Source organism: Bombina bombina, chromosome 1 (genome assembly GCF_027579735.1).
Source record: "Bombina bombina isolate aBomBom1 chromosome 1, aBomBom1.pri, whole genome shotgun sequence".
NCBI classification, from domain to species: Eukaryota; Metazoa; Chordata; class Amphibia; order Anura; family Bombinatoridae; genus Bombina; species Bombina bombina.
Window position 1 is genome coordinate 1,064,087,268 of NC_069499.1, and position 26,360 is coordinate 1,064,113,627.

The window sequence follows — 26,360 nt, forward strand, 5'->3', positions numbered from 1 at the left end:
CTGTAGTCCGTTGAAATGACAACACAAGATGGACTTGGAAAGGAAATTCCCTGGAGAGACATGTGGGATATCCAACAGGAAAGAGATTGTCTGGTTTTGTGAGACAAGTCTGAATGACTTCCATTCTACTGCCTGAGTGAAATTTGGCAAAGGGGATAGCATTCAAAGCCTGCACCATCAAATCTACAAGTTCCATGCACTGAGCGATCGATGGATGAGAACAGTTGGAGATCAGCACAAGCTTTCTGTAACTTACTTTGTGAATCTGTCAGATAAAGGTGCATAGACACAGAATCTGACTACTCCATGGAAAGTGATCCTGGTGAGTGCAGACAGAGAACTCTTTGGAAAGTTTATGTTTAATCCATGATCCTTTAAAAACCAAATTGTGGTTGCTGTGCGAGTGGCAAACTTAAGGAAGGAGCTTGAATAAGGATATTGTCCAGGGAGTGAGCTACTGAAATTTCATACGCTCTAAATATTGGACACAGCAAAAAAAAAAAAAAAGGCTCTTACCTTTAAAGGACTCTTGGGAACATGAGGCAGAAGGAACAGTCCTTCAGGAGGCCTGACGCGAAAACCTATTCTGTAACATTGTGATACTATACTTCGTACCAAGGGATCCTGAACAGATCTGCACCAGGCCTGCTGAAACATGCTTAGTCTGCCCTTACCAGAGAAATCTCTGGATTGGGGCTGCAACTTCATGCTGACTTAGAGGAAGATTTCTTAGGTTGTTTTGGACAAATCTGACTTATGAATAGTAGATGGGGAGGAATTTTGAGGTCTTGAAGTAAAAAAGAAAGCTCCCTTACCACCGGTAACGGTTGAAATTAAGGAAACCAATCCTGAAACAAAAAGAACCTTTCCCACAAACGGAAGATGTAGCAGTCTACTCTTAGATACCATATCTGCAGACCAAGATTTTAACCATAATGCTCTCCTGACCAGAAGCATTCTTTGCATGGAATCAAATTATGTCCATAATTGCTTCACAAGTAAAGGAATTTGCTACTTTAATGAGCTTTAACCGATCCTGAACTTTGTGTCCAAAGAGATCTCTTTGGACACAATGTTGGACAAGGAATCAAACCAAAGTGTAACAGCGCCCGACACACAGGCAACAATTACCACAGGTTTAAATAAAAATCCTGTCTGCAAAATCCCATTTCCTGTCCATTGGGTAGTTTAAAGACGTACTTCCTCCAAAGGGATGGCGCCATTTACTTTGGGAATCTATTCCCAAACATCAGTCTTATTGACAGTTATAGGTAGCATCTTTTTACTCTTTGGAGAGGAAATAAATGGAATAGCAGGTTTTTCCCATTCCTTAGAGATCACCTCTGAAATGGCATCTGGTACTGGAAAAAACTGCTGCAGACTTTTTTCAGCTTGAACAATAGATCTAATTGTTTACTGATTGACTCAGAGGAAGAAGACTCCTGGAACCCTAGTGTCAGCAAAACGGATTGTAAATGTTTAAATTTAAACATAAAGGAGGAGAATCTGAGTCCTGTTCCAAAGTCTAATCCTGATCATAAGAACAAATTTCTCCCTCTGAAAAATTATCAGTGAGAAGTATCTGACAAACTAACAAGTTGAGATACTTTAGTCTTTTTACAAGATCCAGGAGAAGGATCTGGCACTGCAGAAACATTAGTTTCAGGGTTTTGATGCTTGTTCTTATTTGAAGGTGGCAAAGCCCCCCAACACTCCTACAATAGTAGAACGCAGATAATACTTGAAATATGGAGAACAATCTATCCTATCTCCCAAAGAGGTACTCTGACCCTGAGAATGCACTGCATAACACAGAAGCACATACAAATATGACAAAAATAGATATGCACTAATATTCACAATATGTAAATAGTGAGGAAACAAGTAATACATGATTTGTGTAAATGTGTGAAAACTATACATACACAGTAACACAGACTGAAGATATTGTGGGAAACCGCAAATAATCAGCAAATTAAAGCCTACACATGAATCTCTATGCAAGGTAAATGACAAATAAAATGGATAAATAATATTGCCCGAGAAGCTGTTGATGAGTGGGTAATTAACCACCTTACTACAAAATTGCAACAGAGTACAAGTGCAGCAACAACTAAGAAAGAATGGCCAAGGTCGAAATGAATAAAAGGAGGCGGCGGGAGCACTGTGCAATATGGGGCTGAAAACTACCGTGAATAAAATCCCCAGTAGTGCTCACAGCTATGTGCAGAGTGGTACTTGCACAAGTAATTTTCTCCGGCTGCACTCAGATAGCACTCACATCAACTAACAGAGCAGTCAGTACTTGTCCTTACAAACCTCATAAAAGAGTCAAATATACTGTCAAAAGGGAGCTGTTCTGATCCTTATCAAATATGGTAGCTGAAAAAAAAAAAAGCCAAAGAACTATAAACCAGCCTGTCAGCCCACAGACCTTTGCTTGAATGAAAAGGCTGAGTGTGTGCCATGTACCTTGCTTAAAGGGACCCCCAACCAAATAGTCTCATATCAGATACTGTCAGTGTGCATAAACAGGAGTGTCCCCTGGCCCTGATGTACATTAACTACTGTACCTGCTAAGGAACCTGTGGTTTGTGTGAGTGTAGGACACATACTTACCGCAGTTAGAGACACACACTCTACTTTTCTTACCCCGCAGCATCCCTGCTGCCTCCAAAAGATGAGCCCATCTAAATTAATTGGTACTAACTGTAGATCTTATAGAGGAGGTAAACGACAAGGTCAACAGGATGAGGCTACAGGACCAGTCCCAGGACACCTGTTGAAGGCAAGTTAAAAACTCCCTCAGGAAAATTACTCTCTTTAACTAAGGTACTCCAATACACCCCTCAGTCTTCTGAGGGGGATGACGGGCCTCACAGCATTTTGAGAACCCCTTTCCCTGAAGAATCTAACCACATTTCATCTTCACCTCTTCCTGTGAAGGAATAAATTAATACTGAGGGGAATCAGGAAGTGGGAAGGATTATAGCAATTGGCGTAAGGTAATTTTTCTGACAGTGCAAATTTAAATCTTTACAGAGGTATATAAACAACAAAAAACTGTGATTTGTAAATGATACAGGATAGAATCTAAACAAAACATACCCATCATAACACCAAAACCATCTTGTCCATCCATCATTCGTGGACTTCCCATCATGCTTTGCTTTTGTAACATTGGGAAATTGTTGCCATTTCTCCCTGGAGGGGTGGAGTTCCCTGGCATTGTGCTGTCCAACGATATTGCACGATTAAAAGGAGGTCTTGTTGGGTGTACAGTTTGAGGACTTCTCATGCCTAAAACCAGTAAGATTAAATAAGCATAACACAATATTTGACAACTCAACTCCAAAAACTAAAATATTCAGAGGCAAAAAGGCAGATAATCTTACCCATTGGTGCGTTGTCATGGAACACTGGCTGCTTTGCTCCTAAGTTACTTGTATTTGAATTCACTGAATTGGTGTAAAAATCTGGGTTTGTGAGATCACCAAGGATGGCGTCTAAGTGATCTAGGTCCCCAGTGACCTAAAGAAAACAAGTTAAATATATGAAGATCACAAATATGTCATAGTTTGCAAACAGTCCAAACTGAACTTCTCTCTCAGTATGTAGCATAACAAAAGTAAATTAATTAGGCTTTTTATTTTGTATTTTAAGATGCTGGCCTGTTTGCAGATTTTGAAAACACTTGACATTCCAGTTGTAATTTTAGCAGAAAAAAGACACTGTTAAAAGCAGGTTTCCTTAAAGAGATTGTAAGCTTTAAAGTGAAAGTAAATCCTAGCGTTTTACAAATGCTAGGATTTACTATTGAAACAAATAAAGGGCACTTTCATTCATGAAGTATAAGATACTTCATGTAGAAAGCTCCTTTATTTGATTCAATCGATTGCCGCTATTAGCTCCTACAGCAGCGCATGGCTAAAAATTTTTTTGGCTAAGAAGTGTAAGAAGAGACGTTTTCACCTCTTAGCTAATAGCCATGCAGGAAATCCGGCTCCCATGAGCGCTAAACCGGATTTACTGCACGCCAATTTGTCAAGAGGTGAAAACGTCACCTCTTAGCCAAAAATTTTTTTTAACCATGGGCTGCTGTAGCAGCTAAGAACGGCGATCGATTGAATCAAATAAAGGAGCTTTCTACATGAAGTATCTTACACTTCAAGAATGAAAGTCCCCTTTATTTGTTTCAATAGTAAATCCTAGCGTTTGTAAAACGCTAGGATTTACTTTCACTTTAATTAATTAAAGCCCGGAATCAAAAGAAAAAAAAACAGGGCACTTTAATTCATTAAAGTTTACAAAGACGCTTATTTTTAAAATAACATAATTTATGTAAGAACTTACCTGATAAATTCATTTCTTTCATATTAGCAAGAGTCCATGAGCTAGTGACGTATGGGATATACATTCCTACCAGGAGGGGCAAAGTTTCCCAAACCTCAAAATGCCTATAAATACACCCCTCACCACACCCACAATTCAGTTTAACGAATAGCCAAGAAGTGGGGTGATAAGAAAAGAGCGAAAGCATCAAAAATAAGGAATTGGAATAATTGTGTTTTATACAAAAAAATCATAACCACCACAAAAAAAGGGTGGGCCTCATGGACTCTTGCTAATATGAAAGAAATGAATTTATCAGGTAAGTTCTTACATAAATTATGTTTTCTTTCATGTAATTAGCAAGAGTCCATGAGCTAGTGACGTATGGGATAATGAATACCCAAGATGTGGAACTTCCACGCAAGAGTCACTAGAGAGGGAGGGATAAAATAAAGACAGCCAAATCCGCTGAAAAATAATAATAATCCACAACCCAAAACAAAAGTTTTTAATCTCAAATAAAGAAATTATAAGCAGAAGAATCAAACTGAAACAGCTGCCTGAAGTACTTTTCTACCAAAAACTGCTTCAGAAGAAGAAAACACATCAAAATGGTAGAATTTAGTAAAAGTATGCAAAGAAGACCAAGTTGCTGCTTTGCAAATCTGATCAACAGAAGCTTCATTCCTAAACGCCCAGGAAGTAGAAACTGACCTAGTAGAATGAGCCGCAATTCTTTGAGGCGGGGAATTACCCGACTCTACATAAGCATGATGAATCAAAGACTTTAACCAAGACGCCAAAGAAATGGCGGAGGCCTTCTGACCTTTTCTGGACCCAGAAAAGATAACAAATAGACTAGAAGTCTTTCTAAAATCCTTAGTAGCTTCAACATAATATTTCAAAGCTCTTACTACATCCAAAGAATGTAAAGATCTCTCCTTTGAACTCTTAGGATTAGGACATAATGAAGGAACAACAATCTATCTACTAATGTTGTTAGAATTCACAACCTTATGTAAAAATTTAAATTAGGTTCTCAACACTGACTTATCCTGATGAAAAATCAGAAAAGGAGATTCACAAGAAAAAGCAGATAACTCAGAAACTCTTCTAGCAGAAGAGATGGCCAAAAGGAACAGAACTTTCCAAGAAAGTAATTTAATGTCCAGAGAATGCATAGGTTCAAACGGAGGAGCTTGTAAAGCCCTCAGAACCAAATTAAGACTCCAAAGAGGAGAAATTGACTTAATGACAGGTGTGATACGAACCAAAGCCTGTACAAAACAATGAATATCAGGAAGAATAGCAATCTTTCTGTGAAAAAGAACAGAAAGAGCAGAGATTTGTCCTTTCAAGGAACTTGCAGACAAACCTTTATCCAAACCATCCTGAAGAAACTGTAAAATTCTAGGAATTCTGAACGAATGCCAGGAGAATTTATGAGATGAACACCAAGAAATGTAAGCCTTCCAGACTCGATAATAAATCTTCCTAGACACAGATTTACGAGCCTGTAACATAGTATTAATTACCGAGTCAGAGAAACCTCTATGACTAAGAATCAAGCGTTCAATTTCCATACCTTCAAATTTAATGATTTGAGATCCTGATGGAAAAAAGGGCCTTGAGATAGAAGGTCTGGTCTTAACAGAAGAGTCCAAGGTTTGCAACTGGCCATCCGAATGAGATCCGCATACCAAAACCTGTGAGGCCATGCTGGAGCCACCAGCAGCACAAACGAACGTTCCATTAGAATTTTGGAAATCACATTTGGAAGAAGAACTAGAGGCGGAAAGATATAGGCAGGATGATAATTCCAAGGAAGCGACAACGCATCCACTGCCTCCGCCTGAGGGTCCCTGGATCTGGACAGATACCTGGGAAGTTTCTTGTTTAGATGAGAGGCCATCAGATCTATTTCTGGAAGACCCCAGATTTGAACAATCTGAAGAAATACCTCTGGGTGAAGGGACCATTCGCCCGGATGTAACGTCTGGCGACTGAGATAATCCGCTTCCCAATTGTCTACACCTGGGATTGGAACCACAGAAATTAGACAGGAGCTGGATTCCGCCCATACAAGTATCCGAGATAATTCTTTCATAGCCTGAGGACTGTGAGTCCCACCCTGATGATTGACATATGCCACGGTTGTGACATTGTCTGTCTGAAACCAAATAAACGATTCTCTCTTCAGAAGAGGCCAGGACTGAAGAGCTCTGAAAATCGCACGGAGTTCCAAAATGTTGATTGGTAATCTCGCCTTCTGAGATTCCCAAACCCCTTGCGCTGTCAGAGATCCCCATACAGCTCCCCAACCTGACAGACTCGCATCTGTTGAGATCACAGTCCAGGTTGGGCGAACAAAGGAAGTCCCTTGAACTAAACGATGGTGATCTATCCACCACGTCAGAGAGTGTCGTACATTGGGATTTAAGGATATTAATTGTGATATATTTGTATAATCCCTGCACCATTGGTTCAGCATACAAAGCTGAAGAGGTCGCATGTGAAAACGAGCAAAGGGGATCGCGTCCGATGCAGCAGTCATGAGACCTAGAATTTCCATGCACAAAGCTACCGAAGGGAATGATAGAGACTGAAGGTTTCGACAGGCTGAAACCAATTTCAGACGTCTCTTTTCTGTTAGAGACAAGGTCATGGACACTGAATCTATCTGAAAACCCAAAAAGGTTACCTTTGTCTGAGGAATCAACAAACTCTTTGGTAAATTGATCCTCCAACCATGTTTTTGAAGAAACAACACAAGTTGATTTGTGTGAGATTCTGCAGAATGTAAAGACTGAGCAAGTACCAAGATATCGTCCAAATAAGGAAATACCGCAATACCCTGTTCTCTGATTACAGAGAGAAGGGCACCGAGAACCTTTGAAAAGATCCTTGGAGCTGTTGCTAGGCCAAACGGAAGGGCCACAAACTGGTAATGCTTGTCTAGAAAAGAGAATCTCAGAAACTGAAAGTGATCTGGATGAATCGGAATATGAAGATATGCATCCTGTAAATCTATTGTGGACATATAATGCCCTTGCTGAACAAAAGGCAGAATAGTCCTTATAGTTACCATTTTGAATGTTGGTATCCTTACATAACGATTCAATATCTTTAAATCCAGAACTGGTCTGAAGGAATTCTTCTTTGGTACAATAAATAGATTTGAGTAAAACCCCAGACCCTGTTCCAGAACTGGAACAGGCACAATTACCCCGGCTGACTCTAGATCTGAAACACATTTCAGAAATGCCTGAGCTTTCACTGGGTTTATTGGAATGCGAGAGAGAAAAAATCTCTTTGCAGGTGGCCTTACCTTGAAACCTATCCTGTACCCTTGAGAAACAATGTTCTGAATCCAAAGACTGTGAATCGAATTGATCCAAATGTCTTTGAAAAATCGTAACCTGCTCCCTACCAGCTGAGCTGGAATGAGGGCCGCACCTTCATGTGGACTTGGGAGCTGGTTTTGACTTTCTAAAAGGATTGGTTTTATTCCAGATTGGAGAAGGTTTCCAGACAGAAACCATTCCTTTAGAGGAAGGGTCAGGCTTCTGTTCCTTATTCTGATGAAAGGAACGAAAACGATTAGCAGCCCTGTATTTACCTTTAGATTTTTTGTCCTGAGGCAAAAATGTTCCTTTCCCCCCAGTAACAGTTGAAATAATAGAATCCAACTGGGAACCAAATAATTTATTACCTTGGAAAGAAAGAGCAAGCAAAGTTGATTTGGAAGACATGTCAGCATTCCAAGTTTTAAGCCATAAAGCTCTTCTAGCTAAAATAGCTAAAGACGTATACCTGACATCAACTCTAATGATATCAAAGATGGCATCACAAATAAAGTTATTAGCATGTTGAAGAAGTTTAACAATGCTATGAGTATTATGGTCTGATACTTGTTGTGCTAAAGCCTCCAACCAAAAAGTGGAAGCGGCGGCAACATCAGCCAAAGAAATAGCAGGTCTAAGAAGATTACCTGAACATAAATAAGCTTTCCTCAGAAAGGATTCAATCTTCCTATCTAAAGGATCCTTAAAGGAAGTACTATCTGCCGTAGGAATAGTAATACGTTTAGCAAGAGTAGAGATAGCCCCATCAACTTTAGGGATTTTGTCCCAAAACTCTAATCTATCAAATAGCACAGGATACAATTTCTTAAACCTTTGAGAAGGAGTAAATGAAGTACCCAAATTATTCCATTCCCTAGAAATTACTTCAGAAATAGCATCAGGGACAGGAAAAACTTCTGGAATAACCATAGGAGGTTTAAAAACCGAATTTAAACGCTTAGTAGATTTAGAATCAAGAGGACTAGAATCCTCCATTTCTAAAGCGATTAAAACTTCTTTAAGTAAAGAGCGAATAAATTCCATCTTAAATAAATATGAAGATTTATCAATATCTGAGACAGAATCCTCTGAACCAGAAAAATCCTCATCAGAAACAGACAAATCAGAATTATGACGGTCATTTAAAATTTCATCTGAAAAATGAGAAGTTTTAGAAGACCTTTTACGTTTATTGGAAGGAGGAATAACAGACATAGCCTTCCTAATAGATTTAGAAACAAATTCTCTTATATTAACAGGAATATCCTGAGTATTAGATGTTGAGGGAACAACAACAGGTAATGGTATATTACTAATGGAAATACTAGCTGCATTAGAAAGTTTATCATGACATTCATCACAAACTACAGCCGGAGGAACAGTTACCAAAAGTTTACAACAAATACACTTAACTTTGGTAGAACCAGCATCAGCACAGCGTTTTTCCAGAAGTAGATTCTGATCCAGGGTCAATCTGAGACATCTTGCAATATGTAATAGAAAAAACAACATATAAAGCAAAATTATCAAATTCCTTAAATGACAGTTTCAGGAATGGGAAAGAATGCCAATGAACAAGCCTCTAGCAACCAGAAGCAATGACAAAATGCGATTGAAATAATGTGTAAAAAAGGTGGAGACAAAAATGACGCCCACATTTTTTAGCGCCAAAAAAGACGCGCACATTATTGGCGCCTAAAAATTTTTGCCGCCAAGAATGACGCCACATCCGGGACGCCGACATTTTTGGCGCAAAACGTCAAAAAATGACATAATCACGAACAACTTCCGGCGTCAAGAATGACGCCGGAAATGACAACAGAATTTTTTTGCGCCAAAAAAATCTGCGCCAAGAATGACGCAATAAATTGAAGCATTTTCAGCCCCCGCAAGCCTAACAGCCCACAGGGAAAAAAGTCAATTTGAAAACAATTTTTTAAGGTAAGAAAAAAATTGAATATTCATATGCATTAACCCAAATATGAAACCGACTGTCTGAAATAAGGAATATTGATCATCCTGAATCAAGGCAAATATAAGTTTAAAGACATATATTTAGAACTTTACATATAAAGTGCCCAACCATAGCTTAGAGTGTCACAAAAAATAAGACTTACTTACCCCAGGACACTCATCTACATATAGTAGATAGCCAAACCAGTACTGAAATGAGAATCAGTAGAGGTCATGGTATATAAGAGTATATCGTCGATCTGAAAAGGGAGGTAAGAGATGAATCTCTACGACCGATAACAGAGAACCTATGAAATAGATCCCGTAGAAGGAGACCATTGAATTCAAATAGGCAATACTCTCATCCCTCTGACATTCACTGCACTCTGAGAGGAAAACCGGGCTCCAGCCTGCTGCGAAGCGCATATCAACGAAGAATCTAGCACAAACTTACTTCACCACCTCCACGGGAGGCAAAGTTTGTAAAATTGAATTGTGGGTGTGGTGAGGGGTGTATTTATAGGCATTTTGAGGTTTGGGAAACTTTGCCCCTCCTGGTAGGAATGTATATCCCATACGTCACTAGCTCATGGACTCTTGCTAATTACATGAAAGAAACTTACCTTTGCATTATGGTAAACATAACACTGATCCTCCATCTGCATCTCCTGCTTTCTTTAGCATTTGGATGACGAATCCGGCTTCCTCCAATTGTTGCATGCCCCACGAGCTGGACACCAAAGGGGGCACGCAAAGATTGGAGGAAGCAGAATTTATCATCCAGAAAGCAGGAGATGCGGGTGGAGGATTAGCGTTATGTTTACAATAGAGCAAAGGGAAGTATTTTTTAAAAATAAACGTCTTCGTAAACTTTAATTAAAGTGCCCCTGTTTAAGATAATTTTTTGAACCTGGGCTTTAATTCATTAAAGTTTACAATCAATCACTTTAACCACTTTCAAATATGTGTGTTCTATGTATTTTTACTAAGACATACAATATTAATAAATGTGCAAATGAATTTATGTAACAAGCCAAAATGTCTTACAGCCATACACATGTGATATATTCCTTAAAGGGATAGAAAGGTCATAACTGAAATGTGAAAGGGTGCATTGCAACTTTAAATAGAAGCATTTTTGCAATATGCTTCTAGTAAAAGTAATTAATTACTGTTACAGTTGTAGACTCACATATTCTACTTGTCAGTGAGGACCTAATTTGTGCAATAGAAGCCACTGCTGACTCTCTAAGTAGGGGTGTTTGAATGCTGGTGCACATAGCACTCACAGTATATATGTATATGCTGCTGAAAAAGTAAATTTATGCTTACCTGATAAATTAATTTCTTCTATGATACGAGTCCACGGATTCATCCTTTACTTGTGGGATATTATCCTCCTGCTAACAGGAAGTGGCAAAGAGCACCACAGCAGAGCTGTCTATATAGCTCCTCCCTTAACTCCACCCCCCAGTCATTTGACCAAAGGTACAGGAAGAAAAAGGAGAAACTAAAAGGTGCAGAGGTGACTGAAGTTTTAAATCAAAAAAATATAATCTGTCTTAAAATTGACAGGGCGGGCCGTGAACTCGTCGTATCATAGAAGAAATTAATTTATCAGGTAAGCATGAATTTACTTTTCTTCTATAAGATACGACGAGTCCACGGATTCATCCTTTATTTGTGGGATACAATACCAAAGCTACAGGACACGGATGAACGGGATGGACAAGACAGATGGCTACATAGAAGGCGCCACTGCTTGAAGTACTTTTCTCCCAAAAATAGCCTCCGAAGAAGCAAAAGTATCAAATTTGGAAAATTTGGAAAAGGTATGAAGCGAAGACCAAGTCGCAGCCTTACAAATCTGTTCAACAGAAGCATCATTTTTATAGCCCATGTGGAAGCCACCGCTCTAGTAGAGTGAGCTGTAATTCTGTCACGAGGCTGCTGTCCAGCAGTCTCTTATGCCAAACGGATGATGCTTTTCAGCCAAAAAGAAAGAGGAAGCCGTAGCTTTTTGACCTCTACGTTTTCCAGAATAGACAACAAAGAGTTTGACGGAAATCTTTGGTCGCTTGCAAGTAAAACTTCAAAGCACGAACCACGTCCACGTCCAACAGACGCTCCTTCTTAGAGGAAGGATTAGGACACAGGGAAGGAACAACAATTTTTTTGATTAATATTCTTATTAGTAACAACCTTAGGAAGGAATCCAGGTTTGGTACGCAAAACCACCTTATCAGAATGAAAAACAAGATAAGGCGAGTCGCATTGCAATGCAGATAGTTAAGAAACTCTTCGAGCCGAAGAGATAGCAACTAAAAACAGAACTTTCCAAGATAGAAGCTTAATATCTATGGAATGCATAGGTTCAAACGGAACCCCTTGAAGAACTTTAAGAACTAAATTCAAACTCCATGGCGGAGCAATAGGTTTAAACACAGTCTTGATTCTAACTAAAGCCTGACAAAACGACTGAACGTCTGGAACATCTGCCAGACGCTTGTGCAGTAAAATTGATAATGCAGAGATCTGTCCCTTTAGGGAACTAGCTGATAACCCCTTCTCCAATCCTTCTTGGAGAAAGGGCAAAATCCTAGGAATCCTGATCTTACTCCATGAGTAGCCTTTGGATTCACACCAATAAAGATATTTACGCCATATCTTATGATAAATTTTCCTAGTGACAGGCTTTCGAGCCTGAATCAAGGTATCTATGACTGACTCAGAGAATCCCAGCTTGGATAAAATCAAGCATTCAATCTCCAGGCAGTCAGCCGCAGAGAAACTAGATTTGAATGCTGGAACGGACCTTGAATGAGAAGGTCCTGTCTGAGCAGCAGTCTCCATGGTGGTAGAGATGACATGTCCACCAGGTCTGCATACCAAGTCCTGCGTGGCCACGCAGTTGCTATCAAAATCACCGAAGCTCTCTCCTGTTTGATTCTGGCAATCAGACGAGGAAGGAGAGGAAATGTGGAAACACATAAGCCAGGTTGAATGACCAAGGTACTGCTAGAGTATCTATCAGTACTGCTTGAGGATCCCTTGATCTGGATCCGTAACAAGGAAGTTTGGCATTCTGACGAGATGCCATCAGATCCAATTCTGGTGTGCCCCATTGAAGAATCAATTGTGCAAACACCTCCGAATGGAGTTCCCACTCCCCCGGATGAAAAGTCTGACGACTTAGAAAATCCGCTTTCCAGTTCTCCACTCCTGTGATATAGATTGCTGATAGATGGCAAGAGTGAGTCTCTGCCCATCGAATAATTTTGGAAACCTCTATCATAGCTAGAGAACTCTTTGTTCCCCCCTGATGATTGATATATGCCACAGTCGTGATATTGTCCAACTGGAATCTTATGAATCTGGAAGAAGCCAGCTGAGGCCACGCCTGATGGGCGTTTAATATCGCTCTCAGTTCTAGAATATTTATCGGGAGGAGAGCCTCCTCCTGAGTCCACACACCCTGTGCTTTTAGGGAATTCCAGACTGCACCCCAGCCGAGTAGGCTGGCGTCCGTCGTCACTATGACCCATTCTGGCCTTCAGAAACACATTCCCTGAGACAGATGATCCTATGACAACCACCAAAGAAGAGGGTCTCTGGATTCAGATTTATCTGAGGAGATACATTTGCATAATCCCCATTCCACTGTTTGAGCATGCATAGATGCAGTGGTCTGAGATGCAAGCGAGCAAACGGAACTATGTCCATTACCGCTACCATTAGACCGATTACCTCCATACACTGAGCCACTGACGGCCGAGGAATAGAATGAAGAGTACAAAACAAAAATAATGTCCTCCAGCACTGGTGATAGGAGTGCAAGCCTGGGGAGCTACTGCCAAAGCTCCAAATCAATCACTGTGTAGAAAAAATTCAAGCAGCACATCCACTTGTAAACAAATTTCTGCTTTTATTGTACCAAGACACAAAAATCCATGACGTTTCGAGGTCAAATGCCCTTAATCATATGACTTTACCTTACTACACACCTCTCCTAAATACCCTATACCACAGGTGTTACTAATCACATCATTAACTGGTATCAAAATTTAACATCTAAGTATAAATTCCACCTAGTGGTCAGTATATAAAATTACACACAATATAATATTCCTAATCAAGTCTAACAGTGCTACATATACGCAATTAAGTACAAAAAATACTTGTGTTAAGATTTTATTCACATTTCACAGAATAATTACAAATCTAGAGGACTGGGTTTCTTCTTCACAATGTTCATAATGTGGGGGGTAGTGGAATCTAGAAAAAAATTAAGACAATTTAGAGAAAACCATTAAAATCTATTTCACGGTTCATACCCTTTGGAAAAATCCAATCCAATCTATAGATCCACATAGATTCTCTTCTCTTTAAAATTAACTCTCTACTCCCTCCTCTCCGTGGGACAGGGACATGGTCTATGATTTGAAATTTCAATTGTGCTATTGAGTGTCCTTTGGACAGAAAATGATTAGAGACTGGGGCATTTAAGTCTTTGCATCTTATATTCGATTTGTGTTGGATAATCCTATCCCTTACCCTCTGGGTAGTCTCACCAATGTAAATCCACCCACACGGGCATTTAATCAGGTAAATTGCATACCCAGTGTTACACGTAAAGAAACCATTGATTTTATAAACTTTACCAGTGTGTGGATGTACATAGGTAGAGCCCTTTGTCATGTTATTGCAATTCACACAACCCAAGCAGGGGTAGCAGCCAATATTGCCAATATTAGCCCTTACCAATCTATCCTTGATACCTGGAGCCTTTCTTATAGGTAGACATAGGGCTTGCACACCTGGATGACATTCTTTCAACATAAACCAATATTTATTGATAATCTTATATATCTTTGGACTTTGGTTGTTATATTCAGAAACAAAAATAATTCTATCTTTCTTATCCTTTGTTTTAATAACATCGGTATATGTCTCATCAGTAGCCCTTCCAACTTCATTCTGTAAAAGATCTGCTGGGTAACCCCTAGCGCTAAATTTCTTGCCCATTTCTTCAAGCCTTTTATTAACAACTTTTTTGTCAGACACAATCCTTTTAACCCTTGTCATTTGACTCCTAGGTAAGGATCTGATTAAAGCTGGTGGATGAGCACTTGTAAAGTGCAACAAACTATTCTTATCAGTACTTTTTCTGTAGATGTCTGTCTTCAACATACCACCTTCTTTATAAACCATAGTGTCAAGAAAATGCAAGGATTGTTCATCCCAAGTGAGGGTAAATTTAATGTATTTAGTGGCACAATTTAAATCATTTACGAATTTGAGAAGGGATCCAATGTCGCCCCACCATATACCAAAGATGTCATCTATATAGCGCCACCAGTCTCTAATCATTTTCTGTCCAAAGGACACTCAATAGCACAATTGAAATTTCAAATCATAGACCATGTCCCTGTCCCACGGAGAGGAGGGAGTAGAGAGTTAATTTTAAAGAGAAGAGAATCTATGTGGATCTATAGATTGGATTGTATTTTTCCAAAGGGTATGAACTGTGAAATAGATTTTAATGTTTTTCTCTAAATTGTCTTTTAATTTTTTCGAGATTCCACTACCCCCCACATTATGAATATTGTGAAGAAGAAACCCAGTCCTCTAGATTATTCTGTGAAATGTGAAAAAATTCTTAACAAAAGTTTTTTTGTACTTCATTGTGTATATGTAGCACTGTTAGACTTGATTAGGAATATTATATTGTGTGTAATTTCATATACTGACCACTAGGTGGCCTTTATACTTAGATGTTACATTTTGATACCAGTTAATTATGTGATTAGTAACACCTGTGGTATAGGGTATTTAGGAGAGGTGTGTAGTAAGGTAAAGTCATATGATTAAGGGCATTTGAGCCCGAAACATCATGGATTTTTGTGTCTTGGTACAATAAAAGCAGAAATTTGTTTACAAGTGGATGTGCTGCTTGAATTTTTTCTACACAGTGATTGATTTGGAGCTTTGGCAGTAGCTCCCCAGGCTTGCACTCCTATCACCAGTGCTGGAGGTCATTATTTTTGTTTTGTACTTGTTTATACTGCTGAATCTCTGTGCACGGTGTGTGTATTAATGGAAACAATGGAGGAAACTGTACCTGATATGGAGGCACAAGTGTTTACTTATAGTGACATTGAAGCTGCAAGAATAACCACCTTGGTTTGTGGATCCAGAGAATTTTTGAAAACACCAGTCTCTGCGGCCACGTTTAAAAGCTATGAGAAATTGGCCAAAAAGCAGATGAGTTTTGTACTACATGCAACAACACTTGCGGAGTACCATAGGGTAAGAAGAATTTCTAGGGGCCTGAGAATGAGCTCTAGACCTACCCTATTGGTGGACAATAAGGAATACTGCAGAAAATATGAATGTATCCTTAACAAGTGTTCGTTGGATATTATAGTTCTAACAATAGAATACCTGCAAAAGGCCATAGATGACCAGAAGATCGAAATTAAGAGGATGGAGGATATGTTGAAAGTCGATCTTTTAACATCTGACATAGAAGCTAAAATGACCGCGATAGATAAAGAGATCACCGAGATGAAGAAGGAACGGCAAGCCAAAAAACGAGAGAAGTTTTACCGTGATGAACAGAAATTATTTGCACGGAACTGTCTATTGGTGGACGAGGGACAATACCGGAAAGGGACCGCAACCTTACTTCCGGTCGGGCCAGACGCGGTAATCGCTATCAGAGACGCGAGTAAACACCATGGACTCACAAACTGATAGTTCTCCGGGGGAGTCCGATTCAGGAAGCGACGCGGGGGCAAAAGACATAACCGCAAAAGGCCAACAAGGGAAGGTATTACAGAAGGAGTGGCAGTATCAACAACGTTCAACGAGGCAGAGGAACAAGGTCTAGTGGTAAATATATCAGGAACACTGCTGACTGCAGCTGAGGAAAAAGTACTCAATAAGGGGCTTTCTTTCTGTCCAAGCAGTGACTGTAATTTCTTTAATTTACAACAGGACTTGAACAGACTCTTTAGGAACATTAAGCTTAAATCTTTTTTTTGCCAATAATGAGTTTTGTGCAAGTACTAGAAAGAGTACTGAGTTGAATATTCGTAAGTTTGGACTAAAAAAATAAGAGAAGCTTTGTCCCTAACAGTTACAACCACTGTATTGATATGTACATTGATTGAGTACATAAGGATATCAATAGGTTAAGAGATGGTATATCTGGTGGTAAAAGCACTGTTGGTAAGAAGAATATCAGGACTGCTAATGGTAATAATCTTGATAAGGTTGAAAGAAACGCCCTTAAATTGTTGAAAAGAAAAATGTAATCTATAAGCAGGCAGATAAGGGCGGTGCTTTGGTAGTACTAGATAAGGGGTACTACGTAGATGAAATTAAAATGCAATTGAGTGATAGAAGTGTGTATCAACTATTAAACTATAACCCTACATGGGCAATTCAGAAAGAAATAGCATTCTGTTTAGATAAGGCTTTTCAAAATGGTTTAATTGATGATGAGACTAAAAAATATTTGTACATTGAAAATGGGATAACTCTTTTTTTACACCTTACCCAAGGTGCACAAGCAACTTGAGAGGCCACCTGGGAGGCCAATTGTGGCAAGCACAGATTCTATATTTTCAAACATATCGATCTATTTAGATAAGATCTTGAGGGGTTTTGTAGAACAGTCAACCTCATATGTGAAAGACACTGGAGACTTCCTTGATAAAATCAAGAATAGAGACACCAGACAGATGTATTCTTTATAGTCCTGATGTGGTCAGTTTATGCACCTCAATAGAGCACGAAAGTGGTATTGGTGATATAAGGAATATATTGACTACAAGTGGTGTGTATACTGACCTACACCAAGACTTTTTGTTGAATCTATTGACTATAATTCTGTATTGCAACTATTTCTTGTTCGAAGATAATTACTATATGCAAGTGAAGGGTATGGCGATGGGGTCCAATGTCGCCCCTACCTATGCAAACTTATTTATGTCTGCATTTGAAGAGAAATTTGTTTACCAAAATGAAATGTTTCATCTATATGGCACCACCTGGTGGCGCAATATAGATGTCCTCTTTGGTATATGGTGGGGCGACATTGGATCCCTTCTCAAATTCGTAAATTATTTAAATTGTGCCACTAGATACATTAAATTTACCCTCACTTGGGATGAACAATCCTTGCATTTTCTTGACACTATGGTTTATAAAGAAGGTGGTATGATGAAGACAGACATCTACAGAAAAAGTACTGATAAGAATAGTTTGTTGCACTTTACAAGTCCACCAGCTTTAATCAGATCCTTACCTAGGAGTCAAATGACAAGGGTTAAAAGGATTGTGTCTGACAAAAATGTTGTTAATAAAAGGCTTCAAGAAATGGGCAAGAAATTTAGCGCTAGGGGTTACCCAGCAGATATTTTACAGAATGAAGTTGGAAGGGCTACTGATGAGACATATACCAATGTTATTAAAACAAAGGATAAGAAAGATAGAATTATTTTTGTTTCTGAATATAACAACCAAAGTCCAAAGATACATAAGATTATCAATAAATATTGGTTTATGTTGAAAGAATGTCATCCAGGTGTACAAGCCTTTTCTAATGGCCCTATGTCTGCCTATAAGAAAGGCTCCAGGTATCAAGGATAGATTGGTAAGGGCTAATATTGGCAGTAAGAAACTGAAAGAGTTTTATTTCTTGGAAGAATCTGGGCTGCTACCCCTGTGCTTGGGTTGTGTGAATTGCAATAACATGACAAAGGGATCTACCTTTGTACATCCACACACGGGTAAAGTTTATAATATCAATGGTTTCTTTACATGCAACACTGGGTATGCAATTTACCTGATTAAATGCCCATGTGGGTGGATTTACATTGGTGAGACTACCCAGAGGGTAAGGGATAGGATTATCCAACACAAATCGAATATAAGATGCAAAGACTTAAATGCCCCAGTCTCTAATCATTTTCTGTCCAAAGGACACTCAATAGCACAATTGAAATTTCAAATCATAGACCATGTCCCTGTCCCACGGAGAGGAGGGAGTAGAGAGCGTTAATTTTAAAGAGAAGAGAATCTATGTGGATCTATAGATTGGATTGGATTTTTCCAAAGGGTATGAACCGTGAAATAGATTTTAAATGTTTTTCTCTAAATTGTCTTTTAATTTTTTCGAGATTCCACTACCCCCCACATTATGAACATTGTGAAGAAGAAACCCAGTCCTCTAGATTTGTAATTATTCTGTGAAATGTGAAAACATTCTTAACAAAAGTTTTTTTGTACTTCATTGCGTATATGTAGCACTGTTAGACTTGATTAGGAATATTATATTGTGTGTAATTTTATATACTGACCACTAGGTGGCATTTATACTTAGATGTTATATTTTGATAGCAGTTAATGATGTGATTAGTAACACCTGTGGTATAGGGTATTTAGAAGAGGTGTGTAGTAAGGTAAAGTCATATGATTAAGGGCATTTGAGCCCGAAACGTCATGGATTTTTGTGTCTTGGTACAATAAAAGCAGAAATTTGTTTACAAGTGGATGTGCTGCTTGAATTTTTTCTACACAAGAATAGAATGAAGAGCTCGACAGGTGGTTAAAATCTTTGATTTCCTGACCTCCGTCAGAAACATTTTCATGTCTACCTAATCTATCAGAGTTCCCAGGAATGGAACACTTGTGAGAGGGGTAAGTGAACTCTTTTTTACGTTCACCTTCCAGATTTGGCTAGTTGGTAAGTTGATGCCTGAATTAAGATATCATCCAGATAAGGCGCCAGTGCTATGCCCCGTGGCCTTAGAACCGCCAGAAGGGACCCTAGCATGCATAGCACTTTTGTAAAAATTCTGGGAACTGTGGCCAACCCGAAGGGAAGAGCCACAAACTGGTAATGCTTGTCCAGGAAGGCGAACCTGAGGAACTGGTGATGATCTTTGTGGATAGGAATATGAAGATATGCATCCTTTAAATCCACGGTGGTCATATATTGACCCTCCTGGATCATTGGTAAAATAGTCCGATGGGACTCTGAGGAATTTGTTTAGGATCTTGAGATCCAAGATTGGTCTGAAGTATCCTCTTTTTTTGAGAACCACAAACAGATTGGAGTAAAACCCCTGCCCCTGTTCTGCTTTTAAATCTGGGCAGATTACTCCCATGGTATATAAGTCTTCTACACAGCGTAAGAACGCCTCTCTTTTTGTCTGGTTTACAGACAATCGAGAAAGATGGAATTTCTCCCTTGGAGGAGAATCTTCGAAGTCTAGAAGATACCCCTGGGTAACGATTTCTAAAGCCCAGGAGTCCTGAACATCTCTTACCCAAGCCTGAGCAAAGAGAGAAAGTCTGCCCCCTACTAGATCCGGGCCCGGATCGGGGGCTGCCCCTTCATACTGTCTTGGTGGCAGCAGCGGGCTTCTTGGCCTGTTTACCCTTGTTCCAAGTCTGGTTAGGTCTCCAGACTGACTTGGATTGAGCAAAATTCCCCTCCTGCTTTTCAGCAGGGGAGGAGATAGAGGGACCACCTTTGAAGTTTTGAAAGGAACAAAAATTATTTTTTTTTGGTCCTCATCTTATTTGTCTTATCCTGAGGAAGGGCATGGCCTTTTCCTCCAGTGATGTCTGAAATTATCTCTTTCAGTTCAGGCCCGAATAGGGTCTTACCCTTGAAAGGGATGGCTAAAAGCTTAGATTTTGATGACACGTCAGCAGACCATGACTTAAGCCATAACGCTCTTCGCGCTAGAATGGCAAAACCTGAATTCTTTGCCACTAATTTAGCCAGTTGAAAAGCGGCATTTATAATGAAAGAATTAGCTAGCTTGAGAGCCCTAATTCTATCCAGAATATCATCTAATGGGGTCTCAACCTGAAGAGCCTCCTCTAGAGCCTTGAACCAAAACGCAGCTGCAGTAGTTACAGGAATAATGCACGCTATAGGTTGCAAAAGAAAACCCTGATGAATAAATATTTTCTTTAGAAGACCCTCTAATTTTTTATCCATAGGATCTTTGAAAGCACAACTGTCCTCAATAGGTATAGTTGTACGTTTAGCCAGGGTAGAAATAGCTCCCTCCACCTTAGGGACCGTCTGCCACGAATCCCGAATGGTGTCTGATATGGGAAACATTTTCTTAAAAGTAGGAGGGGGAGAAAACGGAATACCTGGTTTATCCCACTCCTTAGTAACAATGTCCGAAATTCTCTTAGGGACCGGAAAAACATTAGTGTAAGCAGGAACCTCTAGATATCTATCCATTTTACACAATTTCTTTGGTGGAGTTACAATAGGGTCACAATCATCCAGAGTCGCTAAAACCTCCCTGAGCAACAAACGGAGGTGTTCTAGCTTAAGATTAAAAGCCGTCATATCTGAGTCTGTTTGAGGGAACATTTTTCCTGAATCAGAAAGCTCTCCCTCAGAAAGCAAATCCCTCACCCCCAACTCAAAACATTGTGAGGGTACATCGGAGATGGCTAATAAAGCATCAGAGGGCTCAGCATTTACTCTCACACCGGACCTACTGTGCTTCCCCTGCAACCCAGGCAGCTTAGATAAAACCTCTGTGAGGGTAGTATTCATAACTGCGGCCATATCTTGCAGGGTGAAAGAATTAGACGCACTAGAAGTACTTGGCGTCGCTTGTGCGGGCGTTAATGGTTGTGACACTTGGGGAGAATTAGATGGCATAACCTGATTCTCTTCTGACTGAGAATCATCCTGCGACATACTTTTATCAGCTAAAATATGTTCTTTGCAATTTATTGCCCTTTCAGTGCATGAGGGACACATTTTAAGTGGGGGTTCTACAATGGCTTCCAAACACATTGAACATTGGCTTTCCTCAATGTCAGACTTGTTAAACAGGCTAGTAATGACCACAAACGGGCTTGAAAACACTTTATTTAATGAAAAAAATAATCTTAAAAAACGGTACTGCGCCTTTAAGAGAAAATAAAAAGCATACACGTTTTGCAAAACTGCTTTAAAATAATCAAATCGTTTCAATTTTTTGTATAAGTATTCAAATTATGCAGCTAAGTTTGCCCCACAAGGAAAGGAACACTTAACCCTTACTGTAAAAACCGGATAATTAATCGTTTAAATCCGGAAAAAAAAACACCCCCTGCACCTCGCCACAGCCCTGCTGTGGCGCCTACCTGCCCTCAGGGATCCGGAAAACAGGGTTAAAGCTTCGATTTAGCCCAAAACTCTCACAAGGGCCCACCGGAGTTGGAGCTTACTGCTTGCCTTGCAAATACAACTGCGCAACTGAGGCGCGATAATAGGCCCCGTCCATCTCACTCAATGTTTCTCAGCCCAAATGAACTGCACCAGAGCGGTCTCAAACTAGCCATGTGGGTTCTTAAACCCAAAAATAAGCCAAGTGCACCCTCTCAATAAAGCATCAAAAAAGTTACCTCAAAAAACGTTATCAGCACTCCCAGTTAAATAAACGTTTGCCCACAAACATTCAAACTCAGTGTCAACCAGTTTTTCTTAGCCCCTATATGCAAGCTTAGTAATACCCCTCTTCTGTTAGGATTACTGCTTACCCTTACCCTCATGGGGATACTGTCAGCCAATTCTGAAATACCTCCAGAAAAAAATGACTGAACATACCTCACTGCTATATAGCATGAAAAACGTTCCTCACACTGAAGTTTCTTAAGTACTCCTCAGCCATTCTGTGGGAACTGCTCTGGATCTTAGTGACAAATGCTAAGATCATCAGCCTCCAAGCAGAAGTCTTCATCCATCTGCTGCCTGAGAGAAAATAGTACACACCGGTACCATTTAAAATAAAAAAACTCTTGCTTGAAGAAAATAAAAACTAACATTTTATCACCTATTTCACTTTACTCTTCCTGGTACTTAGAGTAGGCAAAGAGAATGACTGGGGGGTGGAATCAAGGGAGGAGCTATATAGACAGCTCTGCTGTGGTGCTCTTTGCCACTTCCTGTTAGCAGGAGGATAATATCCCACAAGTAAAGGATGAATCCGTGGACTCATCGTATCTTATAGAAGAAAACAGTATAACTTTTAGAGAACCAATTTTGCTAATGGAAGTACTTTGCAAAACTTTCTATTAAAAAATTAAATGCACCAAAGTACAATTCACCTTTGACCTTTTAATCCCCTTAAGTCATCCTTTATGAACATCATTCCCATTAACAACAATTGTGGGCTTGCAATACATAGTGTGGATCTGCTATTGCTAGAAATTTATAATATATTCAGAATTTTAACCTTTTGGTATTTGAGATTTTAATTTAAAGATTCAGTACACCTCTTTTTCTCCTGAGAATGCTCAATTTGTCCCATCCTCTTATTGGTCTGTTCACTATATCAACTGCATTCCATTGCTACTGTTTTATATAGTAGATAAAATCATTATGCTTTAATTTTTGATGCCTGGAGTATACTGTTTATTAGTTTCCGAAGACAAGCTGGGAGGAGCTTGTAGCATTCTCCAGCATTTGCTAAGTGACAATACTAATGGAAGAGAGGCTGCGGTTTCTGCATTGATTGCAAAAAGAAAGCACCAGAATAAGAGTTTGTATAGGCTGTATGTATAGGAAAGTACACAGCAGGGATATTTCCGAGACAGATGTTTGGAGTCCTCAGTGCCGGTGGAAGCAGAAAGAACAATAGAGGTCCAGAGTCCCAAAAGAATTGCCAAAAAGAGTAAGGGAGCAAAGCTTACCTGATAAATTAATTTTCTTTCATGGTGATGAGTCTCCACGATCCATTACTCATGAGAATTACCTTCCAAACCACTTGGAGGAGGCAAAGATTCCCAAACCCTAAGAGCTCTATACAACCCTCATACATACCTTAGTCTAAAGTATAGGCCAAGCAGAAGGTAAGAAAAAAAGCAAAAGCCCCCAAAAATGTGCTTAAAAAAAGAGAAAAAAAACCTTTAAAAAAGGTGGGGTCTTGTGGACTCTCACCACCATGAAAGAAATTAATTTATCAGGTAAGCATAAACTATGTTTTCTTTCATATGGGGGGTGACAGTCTTCACAATCTATTAGTCATGGGAACAAATTCCCAAACTGTGGAGTCCACGAGTAATAAAGAATATATATATTTTTCGCTAAGACATTTAAACATTTTTTATTGGGTTTGTGGATTTAAGCAGTAGACACTCATCCACCATCTAAGTAGCAGAAAGCCAAACCATAACTGAAACATATCAGTAGGTAGATTATGGAATAGGAGTGCATTGTAGATCCTTAACAGGAGGCAACAGGCTAGTCATGTGACTGATTATGAAAAGTCTATGAAGGAATTCCCATAAGGTGAATAAAAGAATGATAAATACCCCAAATACATCCCTCTGACAAGCACTGCACACAGTGGAAACTGGGCCTCAAAATACGCTGAAAACCCCTCTCTCAGAAGAAAATCATGCACATCTTCATTCTTAAACCACCTTCAGTGGAGTCAAAGAAAAGACTGAGGTATGTGTGAGGGGTTATATAGAGCTCTTGGGGTTTGGGAATCTTTGCTTCCTGCAAGTGGTAGGGAAGATAATTCCCATAAGTAATGGACTGTGGACTTCTGTATGAAAGAAAGTAAAATCTCTTACAGTAAATCAGTAACATGATTAAAATTTTAAACATCAAATACTAAAAAAAAAACCATAATTTATGCTTACCTGATAAATTTATTTCTCTTGTGGTGTATCCAGTCCACGGATCATCCATTACTTGTGGGATATTCTCCTCAACAGGAAGCTGTAAGAGGATCACCCATAGCAGAGCTGTCTATATAGCTCCTCCCCTAACTGCCACCCCCAGTCATGCGACCGAAGACAAGCAAGAGAAAGGAGAAACTATAGGGTGCAGTGGTGACTGTAGTTTAAAAATAAAAAACACCTGCCTTAAAATGACAGGGCGGGCCGTGGACTGGATACACCACAAGAGAAATAAATTTATCAGGTAAGCATAAATTATGTTTTCTCTTGTAAGGTGTATCCAGTCCACGGATCATCCATTACTTGTGGGATACCAATACCAAAGCTATAGGACACGGATGAAGGGAGGGACAAGGCAGGCGCTTAAACGGAAGGCACCACTGCCTGCAAGACCTGTCTCCCAAAAATAGCCTCCGAAGAAGCAAAAGTATCAAATTTTAAAAACCCATGTGGAAGCTACCGCTCTAGTAGAATGAGCTGTAATCCTTTCAGGAGGCTGCTGGCCAGCAGTCTAATAAGCTAAGCGTATCATACTCCTTAGCCAAAAGAAAGAGAGGTTGCCGAAGCCTTTTGGCCTCTCCTCTGTCCAGAGTAGACAACAAACAATGCAGATGTTTGACGAAAATCTTTAGTAGTTTGTAAATAAAACTTTAAAGCACGAACCACATCAAGATTGTGTAAAAGACGTTCCTTCTTTGAAGAAGGATTAGGACACAGTGACGGTACAACAATCTCCTGATTGATATTTTTATTAGATACCACCTTAAGTAAAAAAACAGGTTTGGTACGTAACACTACCTTATCTGCATGAAAAATTAGATAAGGGGGATCACATTGTAAAGCAGATAACTCCGAAACTCTTCGAGCCGAGGAGATAGCTACTAAAAACAGAACCTTCCAGGATAAGAGCTTAATATCTATGGAATGCAAAGGTTCAAACGGAACCCCTTGAAGAACCTTAAGAACTAAATTTAAACTCCAAGGCGGAGCAACAGGTTTAAACACAGGCTTGATTCTGACTAAAGCCTGACAAAACGCCTGCACGTCTGGAACCTCAGCCAGACGTTTGTGCAAAAGAATAGACAGAGCAGAAATCTGTCCCTTTAAGGAACTAGCTGACAAACCCTTCTCCAATCCTTCTTGGAGAAAAGATAATATCCTAGGAATCCTGACCTTACTCCATGAGTAACCCTTGGATTCACACCAATGAAGATATTTACACCATATCTTATGATAGATTTTCCTGGTGACAGGCTTTCGCGCCTGTATTAAGGTATCAAGGACCGACTCGGAGGAACCACGCTTTGATAAAATCAAGCGTTCAATCTCCAAGCAGTCAGCCGCAGAGAAATTAGATTTGGATGGTTGAAAGGACCCTGAAGTAGAAGGTCCTGCCTCAGAGGCAGAGTCCATGGTGGAAAGGATGACATGTCCACCAGATCTGCATACCAAGTCCTGCGTGGCCACGCAGGTGCTATCAAAATTACCGATGCTCTCTCCTGTTTGATCTTGGCAATCAGACGAGAGAGCAGAGGAAACGGTGGAAACGCATAAGCCAGGTTGAAGGACCAAGGCGCTGCTAGAGCATCTATCAGCGCTGCCTTGGGATCCCTGGACCTGGATCCGTAACAAGGAAGCTTGGCGTTCTGGCGAGACACCATGAGATCCAGTTCTGGTTTGCCCTAACGTTGAATCAACTGTGCAAACACCTCCGGATGGAGCTCCCACTCCCCCGGATGAAAAGTCTGACGACTTAGAAAATTTGCCTCCCAGTTCTCTACTCCTGGGATATGGATAGCTGATAGATGGCAAGAGTGAATCTCTGCCCATTGAATTATCTTTGAAAGCTCCAACATCGCTAGGGAACTCCTTGTTCCCCCTTGATGGTTGATGTAAGCTACAGTTGTGATGTTGTCCGACTGAAATCTGATGAACCTCACTGCCGCTAGCTGAGGCCAAGCCTGAAGAGCATTGAATATCGCTCTTAGTTCCAGAATGTTTATTGGA

At 39.8% G+C, this 26,360-nt stretch overlaps 1 protein-coding gene across 1 annotated transcript in view; it reads right to left on the bottom strand.

Moving 5' to 3' along the window:
* Positions 1-26,360, bottom strand: part of NCOA3 (nuclear receptor coactivator 3) — a 656,351-nt gene that overhangs the window by 353,946 nt on the left and 276,045 nt on the right. Inside the window, exons 5-6 of the mRNA XM_053716954.1 lie at positions 3,396-3,531; positions 3,109-3,300 (exon numbers count right to left, since the gene is read on the bottom strand). Of these exons, the coding sequence (XP_053572929.1) occupies positions 3,109-3,300; positions 3,396-3,531 (328 nt within the window). The remainder of the gene's footprint in view (positions 1-3,108; positions 3,301-3,395; positions 3,532-26,360) is intronic.